This window comes from Athene cunicularia, assembly GCF_003259725.1.
Source record: "Athene cunicularia isolate RWA chromosome 1 unlocalized genomic scaffold, athCun1 chr1_part1, whole genome shotgun sequence".
NCBI lineage: Eukaryota > Metazoa > Chordata > Aves > Strigiformes > Strigidae > Athene > Athene cunicularia.
In genome coordinates, this window is record NW_020799091.1 from 87,959,684 (window position 1) to 87,979,426 (window position 19,743).

At 33.6% G+C, this 19,743-nt stretch overlaps 1 protein-coding gene across 13 annotated transcripts in view; it reads right to left on the reverse strand.

Moving 5' to 3' along the window:
• The window catches only part of DMD (dystrophin), a 1,208,820-nt gene that overhangs the window by 247,127 nt on the left and 941,950 nt on the right, over window positions 1–19,743 (reverse strand). For all 13 annotated transcript variants that reach the window (XM_026858158.1, XM_026858211.1, XM_026858140.1 and 10 more), the window contains one exon: window positions 10,100–10,289. In XM_026858158.1, the coding sequence (XP_026713959.1) occupies window positions 10,100–10,289 (190 nt within the window). The remainder of the gene's footprint in view (window positions 1–10,099; window positions 10,290–19,743) is intronic.

Sequence of the window (19,743 nt, forward strand, 5' to 3'; positions counted from 1 at the left end):
TATATATATATATATATATATATATATAAAATAATATTAACATGTTAATAATCACAATACAAGCATTTATCTTTTTACCTGCCTTGGGAAAATACACATCCAGTCTCAGTAACAAAAAATTATGTGTGCTTCAGTCATGCGTTTTGAATAGTCCAGTGTGAGGTATAATTGGAAAAGGCACAGATACCCTTTGAAACTCATTAGGATAATATAGTAAAAGCTACCATTGTGTTTTTGCAAACTGTTTTTATTGATTAATCACTTTCAAATAAATCGGCTATAAACAATACAAAGTAAATGGAAGAACTAAATGGCTGGTTAGGCTGCACCAGTAAATACTGTTGATCACAGGAAGATCAAATGGCAGAAGTCTTCAAAGTTTTGGTAACCACTCAATCTCATTTCTATCATTACAAGTTGATGGGCTACAGTGAAATGTGGCACATGCTTGGTAAGATTATGAGATAGCCCATCCATCCACTTCTTTGGATGTGGGAGAACCTGTTTTAGAAAAGCCTACACAAACAGGGATGAGGCATCGTAGAAAAAGTATAGAGTCAGGAGAAAACGTAGGAATTGGAACCTATTCAGCAACCTATTCAGCAAACCATCATATCCATTCTATCCCATTTCTATTTGTGATATTCTGTGTTCTCCTCTAACAATCTTATTTTATACAACACAACCTCACACTTCATGCTACAGAAGCTTTTCCCATCTGATCTGTATTTGAAAAATCTGTGTTTAAAGTTGGTAGGGTTTGAATGCTGATCTGCAAGTGAAAATTTAGGGCCATACTTCTGGCATGCTCAATAAACTTTTAAAGAGGAAAAACATAAGTCAACCAAGTGAGCATATATTATATTATTTAGCACATTTGACAAATGGGCTTTTTCTTCTACCTTGATTATGAGAATGTGTGCAAATAAATTAAAGGAAGACATTTATCTTTCTTCTTGTTTGCAAACAGCCACTTTATATGTGAGATTTCTGACAATTGAGAGCTGTTTGTTTTCCTGAGAATAAGTTTTAAGAATATTTACATCTCATTCTAGTAACCAAGTATGAGATCTCTTAATAAGAAAAAGGCTTTTACCTTCTAAAAGAAAATTAGCGTTGATTAGGGGTTTGTTCTAAGTTCAGAAACAGGAATGGCAGAAGCAGAATACATCATTAATGTAACCACTGCTGGATAAGGTGCAGCATCAGTACATTTTCTGCTTTTATGATCGAGATTATCCAAACTAAATTAACTGAAACAAAACATTTGACAAAAAGTAGCAACTTCTAGGTATCTGTTTTATTGCTGATTTTCTGACCACTTCTCTCTGATATCCAGCTAAGAACAGCAGTTGTGCCATTGCCTTCCCCATTGAGAAGCAGCATCTAAACCTCCCTGTGAAAGTATTCAGCTTTCCACTAACGTAGCCCTATGCAGTAACTTGACTCTACACAGCTGCTCCAGTTCCCAGCTTTTCTTCTTTTCCTTCTGTGTTATTCCTCCCTGCACTGAAAGCCTCCTGTTCACCATTTTCATATTCTTACCTACATCAAAGTACATCATTGTATGGAAGTGACACTGAAATCGCCATTGTTATTTGAATGGAGTAAAATCACTGTCTCAAAAGATAGCAGGAATACTGGTGTGTCAATATTATAAGGTACTGCTTGGCCACATGCTGGGCTGTTAAGCAGCTTTTTAATAAAACTGTTAGTTCTTTGAGAAGGAAAAATAAACCACAAACCAGCAAATCTAATCCAGATGACAAATCACAGTAGTGTAAAACAAACATAAATAAACATAACTGAATTTATTTTCAGACCTGATTCTTGGAATGCATTTGAAATGGTTACTCATTTGCATGTCTTTTAGGACTTAAAGCTTCAAACACAAATACACATTTATATCTATGTGCATAACAAGTCTCATTGATTTCACCAGTTTTACCCATTTTTATAGGCCTGTAGTATACTCTTTGAACCAACAATGTGCCTTCTATAGTAGCACATTAATCATAATGTAGTTGAGTGGTATGACATTACGTTAAAAAGTGTCTTTGGCCCTTTGTGCTATTGTATTGTTGCATCTATCACATCTATCTATGGTTCATAAAATAAAAATACATCACAGAAACCTGACTGAACATAGGTGCCATCTCTGTCCTGCTCTTCAGGCATGTTTATACACACTATACACTGATATATTGTCAGAGTTACCAGAAGCTACCTTTTTATGTTGTGAAGTACTTCTGTCCCCTCCATCCAATGCATTAAATTAAAAATATAGGTATTAACACAAAACACTATTTTGTTACCAAAATATATGTTCTTACCAGCAAACTAGGAACTCAGTGTGAATAGACCTAATAAGAAGGACTGTAGCCTGTAGGAGATCTCAATCCAGAACTGTGCCAAAAGTTTGCACTCTGCTTGCACAAAAGAATCAATCTGATAATATACTATCATGGTAAATCCCAATTTAAAAAATAATTATTTCAAGCAAGTCACCATTCATGTTTCCTTGGAGGAAACTTTTATTTTAGACATGAGTAATGGATTAAGAGAAAAAACACTTGGGAGGCCAAAAGTTGCAGATTTAAATTCTGTGCATAAAGAAAGAAACCCCAAATCTAATTTATGGTACTCTGAAATATACTTGTACTACTTCATTGATTAGTTCTACTTTCCACCTTTCAATCTTCCCATCATTTTCCACTAATAAGAATAATTCTAATTTTATTTTTTTTTTCTGTGCTCCCTTCTTTTCACTTCATCTTTTTTCCTGTTCACTTTTCCTCCTCACTCACTTAAACACATTACTCAGGAACTCCTGGGAGATATGTATGAAATTTTCTCAAGAAATAGCAAGAAAGTTTTCAGTTTCTTAACTTCTCATATTAAAGCTTTTCCATTTGTACATTTAAGTAAATGTTAATGAGTTTACAGAATGATTGACTTTATGGCCAATGATTATGTGATCAGAGATCACATAATCACAGAATGATCAAGGCAGGAAGGCACCTCTAGAAATCTGATTCAGCCCCTGTGCTCACAGCAGGCCACATCCAGCCAGAGTTTGAAGAGCTTCAGTAACGGAGATGCCACAACCTCTCCGGACAGACTGTTTCATGATTTGACCATCCTCACAGTATATTTTTTTCTTTTTCTTATGCTAATCTGGAACCTCCTGTGTTTCAGTTTGTGCCCACTGCCTCTTGTCCTGTCACTGACCGCTACTGAGATGAGCCTGGCTCCATCTTCTTTACACATTCCTTGTCAGGTATTCACACACCTGGATAAGATCCCCCTGAGCCTTCTCCAGGCTAAACAGTGCCAGCTTTCTCAGCCTCTCCTCATGGGAAAGATACGCCAAACCCTTAATCATCTTTGTTGCCCTTCACTGGACACACTTCAGTAAGTCCATATCTCTCTTGTACTGAGGAGTCCAGCCCTGGACTGGATGAGATGAGTCTCACCAGTGCTGAGCACAGGGGAAGGGTTACCACCCTCAATCTGCTGGCGATGTTTTGCCTAATGCAGCCCAAGGGTGCTGTTGGCTGCTTCTGCAACAGATGTGCCAGATGTTTAAGGACAAAATTAAGTAAGTCCAAGGAAGATGAAAAAAACCCTTTTCCTAGTATTAGCTAGGTGAGCAGGCACTTTGCTCTGACAGAAAGCATTCAGATTCAAGCATTTGGTCTCAACTGGAATGGTCGCAAATGAGTGCCATAGCCATGATGGAGTCACTGGTCATGAGGGAGTTTTGTCTCCAGTTAGGAATTCCATGCCTGCCAAGACTGCAAGTGTAAGTTCACAGAGGTTTTGTTGGGTCAGTTTGGCACTTGCTGTTAAGAGCAAAGAAAGATTATTCCCCTTTCTCACAATCACAATACTGAAAAATTCTTGACCAAGTCTCTTCACAGTAATATCCAATATTTTAGAAATTCCATATGGTAACTTTTAACTCAGATATAATATCTTGCCCTGTCTCAGATTAGGCTGTAATAGCTCTTGTGTTAAAGTTAGATTTTGGAATTTCTCTTCTATTACTCAATGGAGATTGATGTTTCTGACAGTTATTCCATTTCGGTACTAAGGAACAGATTTTATTTCACAATTGGTAACAGGTTAGTGTAAAGGGAAAGTCTGGAGGACTAAACTTTTTAAAAAATAGGTGAGGGATAAAGATTATATTTGATTTTTAGAGTTTTCAGAGAACAATTTCAAGCAGATGTGAGAGTGTTTCAGAACAGAGACTGGAAGTACTAGAAAATTAATTATTATAAAATATTTTTTAGTAAAGTCAACTGAACTGAGAAAGGATGTCACAGATATTCTCTCTCTTCCCTGTTAGTCAGGTTGATCATCTAATCCATACACTATCTCACAAAATTAACTGTGCCATATGTAGATTATGTTTGAAATAAAGTTGGAAAGAATTTTATTCTCTCAAAGAATCTATACTGCTAAATAATCAAGAAGAGTCAGGAACACTTGTCTGCCTTAACTTCCTACTATTGAGAAAACAGCCACTTGGACACCTTAAAAATAGGTGAGCACCACTCAAGTATTGATAGGAATAGGAGACACAATCATGCCTTGTCTGCTGTTCATGTCCCTTGTTTTCAATAAAAACAACACTGTGAGAGTCTTTGCGTACTGCCCATCCTATACATTCTTAAGTATAACTTAAGGTACTGCATATTTTTCATATTATTAGCAGCAAAACTCCTGCATCTAATGGAAAACTACTTAGGTTACAGGCTAAGTGAGCATGAAGGTGGTAATAAAAACAAATTTGCTATGTACTTCATGACAAAGTTATTAACTTTGCTTCATTTATCATATGCTGTCATACTTTTAGTCAGTCTACACTACCAATAATTAATCAGTTATCATAGATTATTGCAGATACATTTGATAACCTGTGTATATAGTATAAAGCACTCTCCAGTTATTGTTTAACTAGGTGTCACATGCAATATTCCTTGTCAAATTTCAGTGAAAAAACCCCCTGTGATTAAATTCATCTACACGCTTAATATGAAGTGATTGCATTCATAAAATAACAGGATAAATCCACCCTAGCTTCAAAATTATATCCAATATTACATAAACTGTATAAAATGTCACATACAATTATTGGTAAAAAGACAAACCAGAGGAGTAATTAACATAGTTGAGAGTTCATATCCCTAGAAGTACGAAAGCAGGAAGTAAAATTAATTATTTTCATCTCCCTTGTATGGTTACTTATCAACCCAGGCCTCATGGGGACACATGATGTATTTCAACTAGACAATAAAAAGCAGCACATAATTACACAACTCCTTGGAGTAACTGGCTTGTATCCTTGAAAATTCTCCAGAAAAGAATTCTAACTGTGTGAATCACCTCAACTATTACATTGCTGTCAGTTCAGACAAATGATGCATGCAAATACATGTTTATATAAACAGAGTGTTTATAATACAACAGTTTAATATAATTACATCACCAGATAATTAGAATGTGCAGTTATGTAAGTCTCACCCTTCTCCTTCTGCTACTGAATGAACTGCTAAGTACTAGGGGAAGATTAATCTTTATCAGTGACATAATGGTTTCTGAACATGAGAAGCAAAAGAAACACCTAAAAATATGAGATTTTCCTAGACAAACAACTTCTGCTATATAAAACACTTTCTGCACAGCAAGACATTATTTTCTAGTTGTTTAAAAAAAAAAAAATAAAATTAAAGCTTGAGAGTGTAAAGCAGAAAATTGTTGGATGGCTAAAGACAAGATAAACATTTTTAGCAACAAGGAGATAAAGCTACTACTGAACTCAGAAATTTAGTGTTTTTATTATTTGTGTAGAGATATCTTTAGCAAAACACTGCTCTATACCTATTGCCTAAAAATAGCAGATTAAACCAGAATCGTAATATTTCAGGACTCCTAATGACTATTTTCACATTATCCAAGTCCATGCAACTGCATAAAGAACAAGACAGAGACTGTAGATTTAAGTCCATGTATCATATTTAACCACAACTTTATAAACCTAAGTAGTTCAAGTTTCTTTCAAAAGACTCGTGAGACAGTGATCTGTAATCAGAAACTACCATTTTGGTTTACTTCCTAGGATCTGGATTCAGCCTGGCTGATGAGAGGAAAAAAAAAAAAAAAGACTTCATGTGGAAAAAAAAGTCACCTGGGAAGAAGTCAACTAGAAAACAGTAATCCTGGATGAAAGCATTTAGGATCTTTTCTATGCTGCAGTTCGTTGTTATACTACATGTTGTAGTATAGATGTTAAAAATGTATTAAGGTCATAGACTCTATTTGAATGTGTCTATTTGTATACATGTACAATTTAAACAGTAAATTTATTGGGATACAAGTAATTGTCTGATGCGCTTTATAGGGTAAGGACATTTCTGGCCCACAGTACAGCATTAAAAAAAAAGCTTATCACTGTTTATGGTTTATGAAGCTGATGATATGGATTAGCAAGCAATAACCCCTTTCCACAAAGCACATAAATGTGTATTTCTGAGATTTCAGTGACTTATTAAAGCTCCTTTTTGTCTGAATCTTTTATATGCATAAGCTGTGCACAAACCGCCACTGTCAACATCTAACTTTTCATCCTTATGCATCAAAGTGAATTGTCGTGCCCATGCAAGCAGGGCATGAAAACTGAAAGAATCAATGCAGCAATAACTGAGGAGAGAATGTAAAGCCATGCTCTTTTTCCTGACCATTCAGTTGACATCACTATAATTGTTTTATTGACAAAATTGTGCTTTAAGAAGTAAAAGTCCTTAATATTTGCTCCGTTATCCAGTTTTGTAGCAACATACATTGACAATACTTGCACCACTACCAGGAAACTACCTATTTGTAAAGAAACCTTTTACAATGAAGACTATTGATATGGAGCACTGTGTTATGACTATTGCAAATATTGCCCATTTTAATGAATTCATTAATTTTACGGCTAAGCACTCTGAGTCTATTGTATAAATTTACATTTTTATCTCACTTTTGAATAATTTCCTTATGTCATTTAAATTGATTATTTTTTAATGAAAACTTTTATATAAGAAGAACCACAGCATAATATTTGACTTCATGACCTGCAGAACAGTTCAAAAAACTGGATGTGGCTTTATGGCTTTTTGATTATAGCTAGCCTCAGTTCCAGAGACGGATGAGACATATTTAACTTGCTAGAATATCTGTAGACATAGCCTCCACTAATGTATTCCCATACTTTGTTTCCAACTGACTTTTACTGGCATTGTCCCTTCACGTTATGTGAAACTCACATACACATCATCAGAAAAATCTATTGGATACCAGAGGCAAAACAGAAGTTTATGTAAGTTTGTGTTTTTGTCTGCAAATATGCCCTTCCAGTAATGGTGAGTTGCTAGAAAAGCATCATTTATCATTTGAGAATAATGCAAAGTCTCCAGCAAAACCTGCATTCACTACAGCAGCTTCACAGACTTTAACACATTGTATTACTCAGTAAATAAATGCACTTCTTGGTTCAAATAATTTACAGTTAACTTTCCTGAACCTAAAACATTTGCTATTACTGCAATCCCTATTCTAATAAGAGAACTGACTAAAAATTATGATCTAATTACTAAGAACAAACACTAGTAAAAAGATACATGCTTCTGAATTAATTGTAGTTAAAGACTATGTCTCAAATCCATGATAACGTAATGAAATGGAGGAAGAAGAAAATCTCAAATGGCTACTTTATTGCAGTTCTTAAAAAAATACAGAAAAAAGAAGATATTTCCTATGGGAAAGATTTCACAAAAATTTCTATTAAAAAGCCCCATTCTGTTTACTTAAACATAACTTTCCTTATTCCAGTAGAAATAAGGAACTTTTCTTCTACTTGAGGAAAAGAAATAATAATAAAAAAGACAGTTCTACCAGCTTTTAGAAAGATATCCATCACAATTCCTTCAGGAGAGGGCATTTGAAAATGCCCTTATGTTTCTTATATCATGAGATTTCTTCTGGAGGTTTCAAAACAGTATTAAGAGTCTGACACACACAGTGACAGGCCCAGGAAGAAAACCAAGTTGATCTACACAGAAACAGATCAGCAAGCAGATACAAATTAAAAAAGGCCACAACAAACTACACTATCAAAATATTTCCTCCTGCAATCATCAACTCTAACTAAAGTCTAAAATTATTGTGCTGGTGGTTGACAGCTATGTATAAATCTTTTCAGAACAAAAGACAATATATCAACCACTTTTTTGCCTCTACATAGTATCATTTCTTCTTAAGATGTAAGAATAATTTCTCTTGTGCAGCCAAGATTAATGAACAGAACGATGTTTGCTTTTTAAAGTGAAACAACTAGAGACTGTACAACAGTTTTTACCCTTCCTGCTTTAGAAGATCTGGTATTTACCCAAACCCTGGAAAGAAGAATTGAAAATTTAATCTTACATCTCAATTGAAGGGCAGAAGAATCTTTAGAAGAAAGATTACAGTTCAAAGCAATTGTTCACATGATGGATATTTTTATGTACTTCGTTAAGTATTTATGGAGGGAAAGACTTGTATGCATTTATTTTTCCTTTCGTCTATAGCTCTGTATGGTTCTTATAAAGAAATTTAAAAGCTCCAAGATACTAGTTGAAAAGATAACCAGGTCTACAAAGCTCCATTACAGTTAAAAATTTTTAGATATCTTTATTTTGCCAAATAATCCATTTTTGAATGATCACATCAAAAATAACTTCTGCAAATACTTGGTAATTCAGTTGTTTTAGCACCATTAAAATCAAAACAATAATATGGAGAATACAAAAAAAAAAGTTATCGATATTGAAAATTAACCACTCAGTCTAGAACTATCTTCTATTCAGATCTGCTCTCCAGGATCCTGCAACTGACTTCAGAAATGCATGAGGACTTAAGGTATTTTATTATAAAATCAAATCCGCATAAAGACAGATCACAATTAAAAATGTGGTTCAAACTTCATTTTGTCCAGTGTAACAGCTGTATATTTTGGAGTATAATGTAATGGAATTTAGCACCAGTTCAGTTAAACAGTTAAACACCTGTATTAATACAGTAGTGCCAAAAGAGCGTAGCAGTATTTCCATTCAATGTACTTGCTCAACATTACCACTTAAAATTTTTCAGAGTATATTTTACATAAATAAATTAAGGCATAGAGACTTCAGTGCCTGGAATTTCCAGTTTTGAACTTTCTGTCAACATGAAAGTCATGCATTATCAAGGAATAATCGAAGAAAGGACCCTGCCTTCCAAAGAGCCAACTAACATCACATTTAAGAAATCTAAGACCTCACACAGACATGTGTGTATTCCTCTCAGTAACTGAAGAAAGCACAATGGAAGCATGACAACATATATCAACACCACCATCTCAACTAATTATTTTTCTTTCTCCTCAAGATTCTCTAGAACACCAAATACAACATTCTCCCTTTTATAAGATTTTTTTCTTTCCAGAGGAAAACTGTCCAGCCATGTTTAACTATATGTTTAACTATAAACATTTTAATCGTTATCTCTTTTCATTATCACAACAGATCATGTTGACTACAATCAGTCAGATATCAAATTAACATTTTTAATGTATTTGAATGTAATGAATGAAAACTAATTCAGTTAAGCTACAGAAAATAAACTTGATGCGATTTATATAACTTTTATAAATATCAGAAATGTTTAATAAACTCTCATGTCTGTCAAGTGCTCAATTAAAGACTGTAGCTTGGTAATTACTTTTTAAGTAATAATAAAAAAAAAAAAATCTACATCCCCATTTCAGCAAAGATTCCTTTCTGTACATTTTAAAGCTGTACCTCAAGACACTTTTTCAAATCTGTTATATGGTGAAAGATGTCAGACAAAATCACGATGTGACTCACTTTAGATCCCTACAACAATTTCCAAAGCAACACTTAAAGGTTAATAGTAGAATTAGTTCTCTTTTGCAAAACAGTTTCGGTTTTGTTGAGTATCTACACACTGGCAAAAAAACCCCATCACTTTAAATATCTGACATGTCTCTAAACTGAAGAGATTGACTTACCTGCCACTGTTTCATGAGCTCCTGAACCGTTTTGGCATCCTCTAGTATCTTTTCTTTGTGTGTAGCATCCTGCAGGACATTTGCAGTTGTTTCTGCTTCTGTAAGCCAAGCAAGGAACTTTTCAAGATCCAAGTAGAATTGCTGTAACATTCTTAGGGCTGATTCCAGTGCAGCTTCACGCTCAAAAACCCTGTGCAAGTACAAACAGTCAAATGCAGCACTCTTGGGAAGAAAACAAATCTTAATCATTAAATCAAAATATAGCAAAGACACACTGTATATTTCTCATGTACCAATCAAAGTAAGTTTGTAGACGCATTAGCTACAGAAATTGCACTGTATGTTTGGCAGGTAGGTTCTGTTTTTAATATTTTCTCCTGAGAAGTAGTAACTAGAATTCATCTGGTAAAAAATTAAGCAAAAGTACTAAGTACTTCTTTGAAAGTACTATGCCTGAAACATGCACAATGAAAGAAAAAAAATAAGGCAAACCAAAGCAACACAAAAACCCCACCAGAAGTAAGTCCCTAATTTGATTTAATCAAAGACTTATTGGTTTATTTATTTGTCATTAACACTAAAGTGGGAAAACTTTTATTTTCACAAATCACAAAATAGTTCCTGGCCAGTGCACAGTATTATGTATTTAACTATTAGTTTTTATGACTTGAAACCTTTGGGGATTGCATTAATCAGCTTAAACCCTAATAACAGTGAAGTTTAGTGTTTTTCTTGTGTTTTGTTTTGGTTTTGATTTTTTTTTTTTTTTTTTTTTAAATTACAAGAAAGATCTCTATCAGCTACATAAATGCTATCTTATCCTTGGAGAAGATCTAAATCATAGATTGGTGAAGACCACTAAAGGCTCCAGCAATTCTGGTGCTGAAAAAACACTGAAGTATATTTGTGTTTTGAAAGCATTTACGTTCAATGTAGGTGTCACATGTACTCACATTTTTTAAATTGAACTAGATCTAAATATGGATTCAGAAATGGGAGCAGGTTGTATGACATACTGTTCATTAACATGAGTCTGTCAAGGCTACTTAGGTATTGTATTACATGCATATTTTTTTAACATCAGCGTGATAACTAAGTAATTTTTTTAAACTCCAAAAATATATAGTAAAGGCATTTGATAGTTTGTGTTACTTCAAGTGGAATGTACACAATTTGATATACACCTATGTTTAATCTACAAATCTGTGGTGATCTGAATATTTCTAGATAGATTTCCTGTCTATTTTCAGTTATTTAGACAGAGACTAAGACACTAGATTTTCTGAAATTTGTAATTTATCATAATTTTATCGGAGGAGGCCATGAAATTTCTAACTGCTAATCTCTATTTCATATCCTATTTGCTGTCATTAAGAGGTTGTACTCCTTGGTAAATAATGATATCCTAAAACCTAGTACATTATTAGAAGTAAGAAAAGAAACAAAAAAATAGCACTAGTTTTGCTTGTGGTACTGACTCAACATGCTTTTCAATAGTATGTAAGTAAATTGCAGCAGAGGATAGTAAGAACAGAAAAATTCAGTCAGGGTACAGGAAAGGACAACCAATTCAGAAAAAAAATAATCCTTCCTAGGAGTCAAATCTCACAATAGCTACCACGTTTCTATCATATTTTTACTCCTTCAATATCTTATTTGCTCTTCCTAACTATTTTGTAAAGCTATTGATTATAAAGTCATCCACCAATTTTTTAAAATTTAAAAATGGACTGGATTTTTATCTCAGATGCACCCTTTTCCATCTACAAGAATTGTCCACATTATGCCACTGTTTAGCCTGTATTAGAATGTATCCCTACGGGTCTCTTAGGAGGGGAGTAAAACACACTTAGCTTCAGAATAGTGAACATAATCTCTTTCCCAACTATTCTATATGGACATAAACATGGCTTGTGGTTAGGCCACTCTTCATATTTAAAACAACTGCAGTGAAAGAATTTGTTCTTTTGTTAAACTAAAAACTAATTACATTGATATAACATCTAAATATACTATATATATATATATATATACACACACACACACACACACACACATTAACTCATTATAAACTTAGAGAAAAGACAATAAGAAACAGAAAATCTTTTACCTGGAAAATATTATATTGACCTATTTATTATTTTTAGCTCAAAAATAGCATCACATTTATTCAATAGAACTTGGAAATGGAATAAACTTACAGAAACTAAAAATTTTATCCAGTTCTTCAGAGCACAATTCTATTGGAAGATATGCTTTATAGCATTATTGTATTTCAATTTTTAGTGTGCAAAACAACAGCTAATATCAGTGCCTTTGCAGAATCAGGTCTAACACTTTTTTCACATGTAGTTCCTTCAAAATATTAAAGGCAAATTTTTAACTACAATCCAATTTAATTCCTCTAAATGCATAACAGTGTTCTAATAAGAGCATTCTGCAAGTACATAGTGAAATAAAAGAAAAAAGAAATAGGGCTTAAATCTATTTGTTTATATTTAACTTTTTGCATGGTATCCTGAGAAGTAGGATCCAAAGCTACATTCATTTACCTGTGTAAATACCTACTGCATTTTTAATCTGCAAATAAGAACACAAGCACAGATATGAAAAATATCTCTGGGAGAGTTATTAGAAGTATTACTCAAAATCAGAGTTTATGTTTTTGAGAAACTTCTAGACCAAATGAAAAAACATAGTATTTTAATGATTTAAAGAATGAACTTTTAGTTATGAAGAATCTTCTGGCACTTCTATGACGCACAAAAGGCACATAATTCTTTCAGCCTACAGAAATATGTTACTTATCTATAAGCATGTTAATACACCCACCAGAAAATATCTAGTATTTCCATTTTAAAATTTTGATACATCTTACTTGAAATAAACATTCAACTACATTGACAGTTCTGCTGCATATCAATAAGCTTCACTCTACTTGGCTTTCTAATTGCTTCAAAATTATGAGGTTAGACTAGAGAAAAGAATGTCTAAAAATGAAGAATAAAACTGAGTATCAAATCCAGCATGTGATAAGATAAATTGCACAAAATTATAGGGGAGATAAAAACACATATATTGAACAAGAAATTATTGCACAAAAACAAAATAAGGATGCTTTCTTTTTAGTCTATCATCCAAATATGTTTAATTTCATAGTGTAAGCTGTAAGAAAAAAAAATGAAAGAAGCAGAAATATATTTTAGTATAAATGGAAAACTGCACAGTAGGAACTCTGCTGAACTACTGCTGAAATACTAAAAGATAATCATAACAAAAATTATTTTTAATGGAGTAACCTTGTTTTTCTCTGTTCTACCATGATATAAAAATAAGCACATAGTGGTATAACCAGAAGCTTCTTATTCATGGGGGAAATACTAAAGGTGGGATCCATTTTATTTCCATCTAGACTCTCAGAAGTTATGCAACTATACTCCCTCTGCAAAACATGTAGACAAGTATTTCTGGAATTCCTCCTCCCTTGTCTGTATACATCTGTTGAACCAGATTCAAAGTCAGACTAAATCTTTTTCTCTTGATTACAATGGTAAGTTACCTAAAGCTTACACAGTTTTAATTTTACATGTGCCTAAATTTTACACAATTAAGAGTAGATAAGATGGTCTCCAGTCTAGTCTGGAGACTGATTTTTAGGAACTAGTGGCACAAACAACAGTGGACTGACCAACTCTAGTTGTCATATGAGCTTTGTTGCAGGACAGAAATTATGGTACTCTCTTAAGAATGTGTTAGCTGAATGCTTCAAGTTGAGGGAAACTGGAGGCTCGTCAGAGGAATTCAGCCACACAATAAATGTGAACATTCATGTTCACAGGAAGACTTTTTAAGGGTTTAAAGAAAAAAAATCACAAAAAACCCACAAAAAACCAACCACCAAACCCAAAACCAGCCTCTGCAACAAGACATTACTGTATTGCTGAGAACTTTTAAAAGTAGTATTTCTAAAACATAGATATTTACAAATGTTTGGGAAGATAAGCAGGGCAAAAGTTTTTTGAAAGCTGTTTGATCTTTAAGGTCATAAGCAGGTATTATTATTATTATTAAGAAAAAGTCAGAGTCCTCAGAGTGATACACATACAAAATAAATACATACAACAAAATGCAAAATCTATACAACTGAACATCTTGTTATGGAATCTAACAAGAAAAAAAAGTGCTGAGGTATGGGAATGATGGTGTCAGTGAACATACTGTAAGAGTTCTTCATTCAGCAATCCCCAATCCCATACAACATAAGGAATACAGTGTTTGGAGAGGTTCCACGGGTGTGAATAACAGATTTTTCTTCAGATGTAGCATTTGCTACATAATTTGTAATGAATCATTCACACTTTCTGAATGTCTGTTTCAAATTCTAATCTTTATTTACATTACAAGATATGTTCTGAGGGTCAGTGTTTAAATAATGTTTTGAGAAGCTCAGATAACAGGACATAGTAAGTGCAGAGCATTATGCCAATGTACACTACACTGTATTAATAGAGAATACACAACACAGAAGGTAATATATTGAAGAGTGAGTGCAGAAAATATTCATAATGGACAAACTAACAAATTTCTCAATAACAGTGGATAAATTCTGCATCGTTCAGGGTTCAACAGATTACTAAATTACACGTCATCTGAAGACTGTGTTGATCTAATGTTATCACACTGAGATTTAGAATAAAATATCCTAGACTACTGGCTGACAAAGTATCAGTAAATTGTTTTACTTCTCTAGTTCATGTGGTTCTCTTTATAACTGAATTTTCTCCTTTCTACATTACAATTCCATACAATTAAAAAAAAATGTTACCTGAGTTTACCTCTTCTGGAGCCAACTATCAGAGACAATTTGAACTACATGCATCTTCCTACTTATACTGGAAGCAGTTTGTAGTTTTTCATGAGGATCATATCCCTTCCACTCAATGTGACAAAGAAATAATGGCTAAACTCTACTGTAACATTTAATTTTTAATACTAAATAAATTTATGGTCTTACTGGTAACTCTTCAGCTGATTTAACTTAGACTGATAAAAAAACTATCAGAGACAGAATAGCCTCCGATAAAATGGGAACACAAGGAGATGTCACAGATACAAAAAGAAAAAATAAATTCTTTAAATTAACATTAAATTCTTAAATTAACTGCTACTGATATAATTTTGAAATGTAAATTCAAAATAAATCACACTAATTTATTTTGGGTATGCTGCTTAGAGTAACTTCCTTTCAGAATCTAGGGAGTAGCATTCTACAGTGCCAGTTAAATTATGAATACATGCTAGTAAATGATTAATCTGCAGATTAACTCTGGAACAGGTGATATGCATTAATGTGGAAAGCTATGGTGAGACAACATTTTAAGTACAGCTTTCATGTGGTTTTCTGGATCTCAAACAGCTTGACACCTTACTCAGGGACACAGTATTTTTCCAGTAACAATTTTGCTTAAATGTTCCTTTTAGTTTGACCATCCTGATAGAGGCCACTAACTTTTCTCTCCTGTAGAGCATTGACATGTGTATGTTCATCTGATTTTTCTGAGTGATCTTTATATATATGTGCTTATGTCCCACTATCACTATTTAGTCTGGCTTGTTGAAAAGTGTTCTTCACCCAGCAATGGAAATTGCTCACCTATCTGCAATGTTCTACCTCTGAAATGACTTCTGTGTTGCAAATAATTAGAAAGCCTCAAAGTGTGACTACATGCAGAGCTACAACATCAGGATCTGAACCACTTCAGAGACCAGTGTTCAGATGTAGTTGACATTCATCCACAGGCCCTTATCCTCCCATTATTCTGAGTGGGGAACCCGGAAAACTTCGGTGTGCTGGTACAGAATCTCGTACTCGAAAGTCAGATTTTCAGTTTTTTTCAGTCATTTTGTGCTTTAGCTCCTTCCTGTAAGGACTAAAGGACAAACCTGATGAAATCACTACCTCTAAAAAGGTAACAATAACTTTCTAGAACTCTTTGTCTGATCTTTATCACTGCTAATATATCCCTGAAGATAGCTGATGTGGAGAACTGAAAGAAGGAAAGACTTCATTTCAGTGGTGGAAATGTCTTCGAATAAACAAACAAACAAACAAAATGTATTTTTTGGAGCCCAGTAGGAACATAGAGGTACTGCCCTGCTGATTCAGGCATATGAACAGGATTTCTACCAGTGACATATTTCTTTCTACATTTGTAAGTGCAGTATTTCTCTCTGCCTTATTTTTATTTCTCATCAATGTGATCTGCTGGATGAAAGCTCACTCTCAATGTCTTCAGATAGTTTGAATGACACCTCTGCCTTGGCCGCACTGTCCATATTGGTTAAGTATGAATAACGAGTGAAATGATTTTAAATTCCAGGTGTAATTGTGCACACAGAGACACTAAGTGCAACAGCTGCTGTAAAATAAACTGTGACACAAAGGCAGTTCTCTGCTGATCCTCTTCTTCAGGAAAGAAGAACAAAACCCCTCAATGCCCCCATCCTCTCATTGGAGTTCAGACTATTTATCTTGATATGAACACACTATTGTTCTTTCACTGATAATCACACACAGTTTCCTAAATGATGACAAACTCTTCAGACTCTAAAACTAGAACATCCTAAAGTATCTCCTGATGATAGTAAAAAGCCCATATAATTTGTCCTTTCTTAAAAATATGTTGACACAAAGAGGGAAATGCATCAAAGAGCAACTATTCACTCTGCTAAGCATGAAACAATAGGTTTTATTCTGACCGGTTTTTCTATTGTAAAGCTCCATAAAACTAGAAAATATGTTGTATTAAAAATGTTTCTGGTGTTTATGTACTTTGGAAAATAGATGCAGCAGGAGAGAGAAAATATTTCTTTTGCTACTGCTTATTGGCTGGCTTCTTTCTAGTCTTATACCTGTCAAAGCCCTTCTCAAAATACCTAAACCCTATATGGAATTAAAAAAAACCCCATCAAAACCCCACAGCATTTTCCTTTGAACTGTTCTCTTTGATACTATTATAAAATCACTAAAGTTTAAAACCACTCTTTTTTTTTTTTTTAATTTAGACTTTGTTCTTTCCTTTTCTTTATTAAAGCACCATTGATATTTAATGAGAAAAAGAGGAAAACAATTGTGTTTATCTATGAAGTTTCATATCAACCCTGGATATTAATCCCCCAACTCATCTACACCATTACTTGTCAGACTGAGAAGGGCTGCTAAAAGCAAAGGAAATATCACACCCAGGAGCACAAAATCATGTAACAGATTTCTGTGTAAGACCTTTAAATGACCTCTTTTTAAATAAGCACCTGCCAACATCAGCACTGAAGATCTGTGTTACCACAGAGGAAAATTCCTCGCCAACCTTTTTAAAAATAATTTCTGTCTCTTCTTATACCCTGTTCACTTATCACATTCCCAAAATGCCTCTTAATGGGTTGACAAGAATAGAGACACTTGGAATGTTTTCTAACAGGCTTTTCTTGCCCCCATTGCTTTTGTCTCCTTTCCCCTTCTTGCCACAGCATAGGTCTAAAATATATAAAATCATGTGTATTTTTTCCCTATGTTCATCATAACCATAGATAGATTATGCCACATCGTGAACTACACAAAAATCTTAATGAAACTAAGTGAAACATTTCAATTTTTGTGTAATTAAAACTACTTACAGGCCATCTTTTATGTTATGGAAAATGTTTTATGTTTACTTAGGATTTCTAATCTCCTGAAAAATTTTAATTAAAATCAATCACTTTCCAGAGAGTAAATGTTAAGAATTACCAGGTTAAAGAAAAGGGAATCTGAACAACACACAACAATCACAGACATATGAAGTGTCATTAAGAATTACTTGTAGATACAGAATAATGTTCTGATGGACTTATTCAGAGCCTTTTCTAAATAGCTCTTAGTCTAAACTTACAAAAAGTATCTTAAAAAACAAAGCAAGAAAACAGAAAAACCCCAGATAAAAAGAGCTTCAACAAACAACCCCACAAACACACTCCACACCCCCAATTCTATGAACTCATGGAACAGATTCCAGTCTAATCCTCATATCACTCAAGTAATGCCTCAACAAAACATAATAATTCTGGTATTTCCATTAAAGAGAGAAGTTAGAAAAAGAAAGAATCCTAAAATCAAAAATAAAACCAAACAGGCAAAACCGGTCTCTTATTCTACCAAAAGAAGCAAAGAGATTATTGTTCCGTTTAAGTTTTCTTCACACTTCATGGTCTGTAATATGTAGAATTAAGTTTTTCCTTGCATTCCAAACCAAACTATTCTTTTGAGATTCCAAGGCAATCAGCAGTGCCATCTAATAAACAGCATATTAATTACTCAAATACAATTAAAATAAAATCTTTGCTTTCTAAGACAGTGAAGTGTAATTAAAACTAATTATGAAAATAATTCTATTCTAAAGACATTTGTTTTCTTTCTCTTAATTACTGTAGAAACAACTAAATTTAATAAGACTATGAAATGCACTGATGGCATTACATGAAATCAATTAGGGCTCACAAAGGATACTATTAAACAGTGTAATTTTCATTTAAAGCTGCAGCCTCTGAGGGCTGAGCTCAGTTGCCTAACAGAACAGTGATCTGGTACCATACCAGAAAAGAAGAATAATTTCCAGACTGGAAAACTTCTCTGGCAGTACTTACAGTTCTTATTGTACCATGCATCATCTTAAGTTAAGTGAGAATAAAACTAAATAAACACTTAGATAAACACACACATTGTTTTTTTTCCCCCTAAAACATGGGCCATAAGTAACATTCACATTACACATAGGGACTTGACAGATCAGATTGATTCAAAATATTTAAAAAAAACTATTACAATATGTCAATATATTTTAAGAAGCATAAAACTGCTTAAAAAAAAAAAAAAAAAGATGACGGTCAAGGTCTAGCTCTGTAATATTCACCTCAGAAGAAGGTGGTAACCAAAACTGGTCAGCGTCCGAGTGAGGAGAGCTGTCAGACTGCCTACTGTTACTTATATCTATATAATCTAATACAGTAATATTAGCTGTAAAGAACCACTCTGTATCTTGTATATTCTTTACTATTGAGGAGGTTTCAGACTCCTACAGAAAACTGAAATATAAGTTCCCCAGTATAAGGAAATAATATGATTAAAATAGATCTACTGCAAAAAGATTGAAATACAACAGGAACTATAACCAGAGGTAATATGAGAATACAGAGTAATACTAATAAATTGTTACTATTATGGAGTTTCAACAATATTGGGAAGAAATTATAACTCTAGTTCTGTTCCTTAGATTAATTTAAACATAAATTAATATATAATGAAATTCCAGAGCCCAATTCAGCAAATTCAGGCAATGTTCAACAGAACTCAGTATGTGCTTGAAATAAAAGCCTTACAGAGAAAATCCTAACTCCACTGTGATGAATGGCTAACCTTCAGCTGACTTCAAAGAGAACAGGATGTTCTGTGATAATTCTACCTCAATTCTTTTTTGGACAAAGATAAAAATTTTTAGCAGAAGATAATGTAACCCTTCAAACAACAGTTTGGACAGTTTAACAGAGGCATAAATACACCAAAACACTGTGGGAGTGGGCAGGTCTAACAATTCTGCTATGAAAAAGCCATG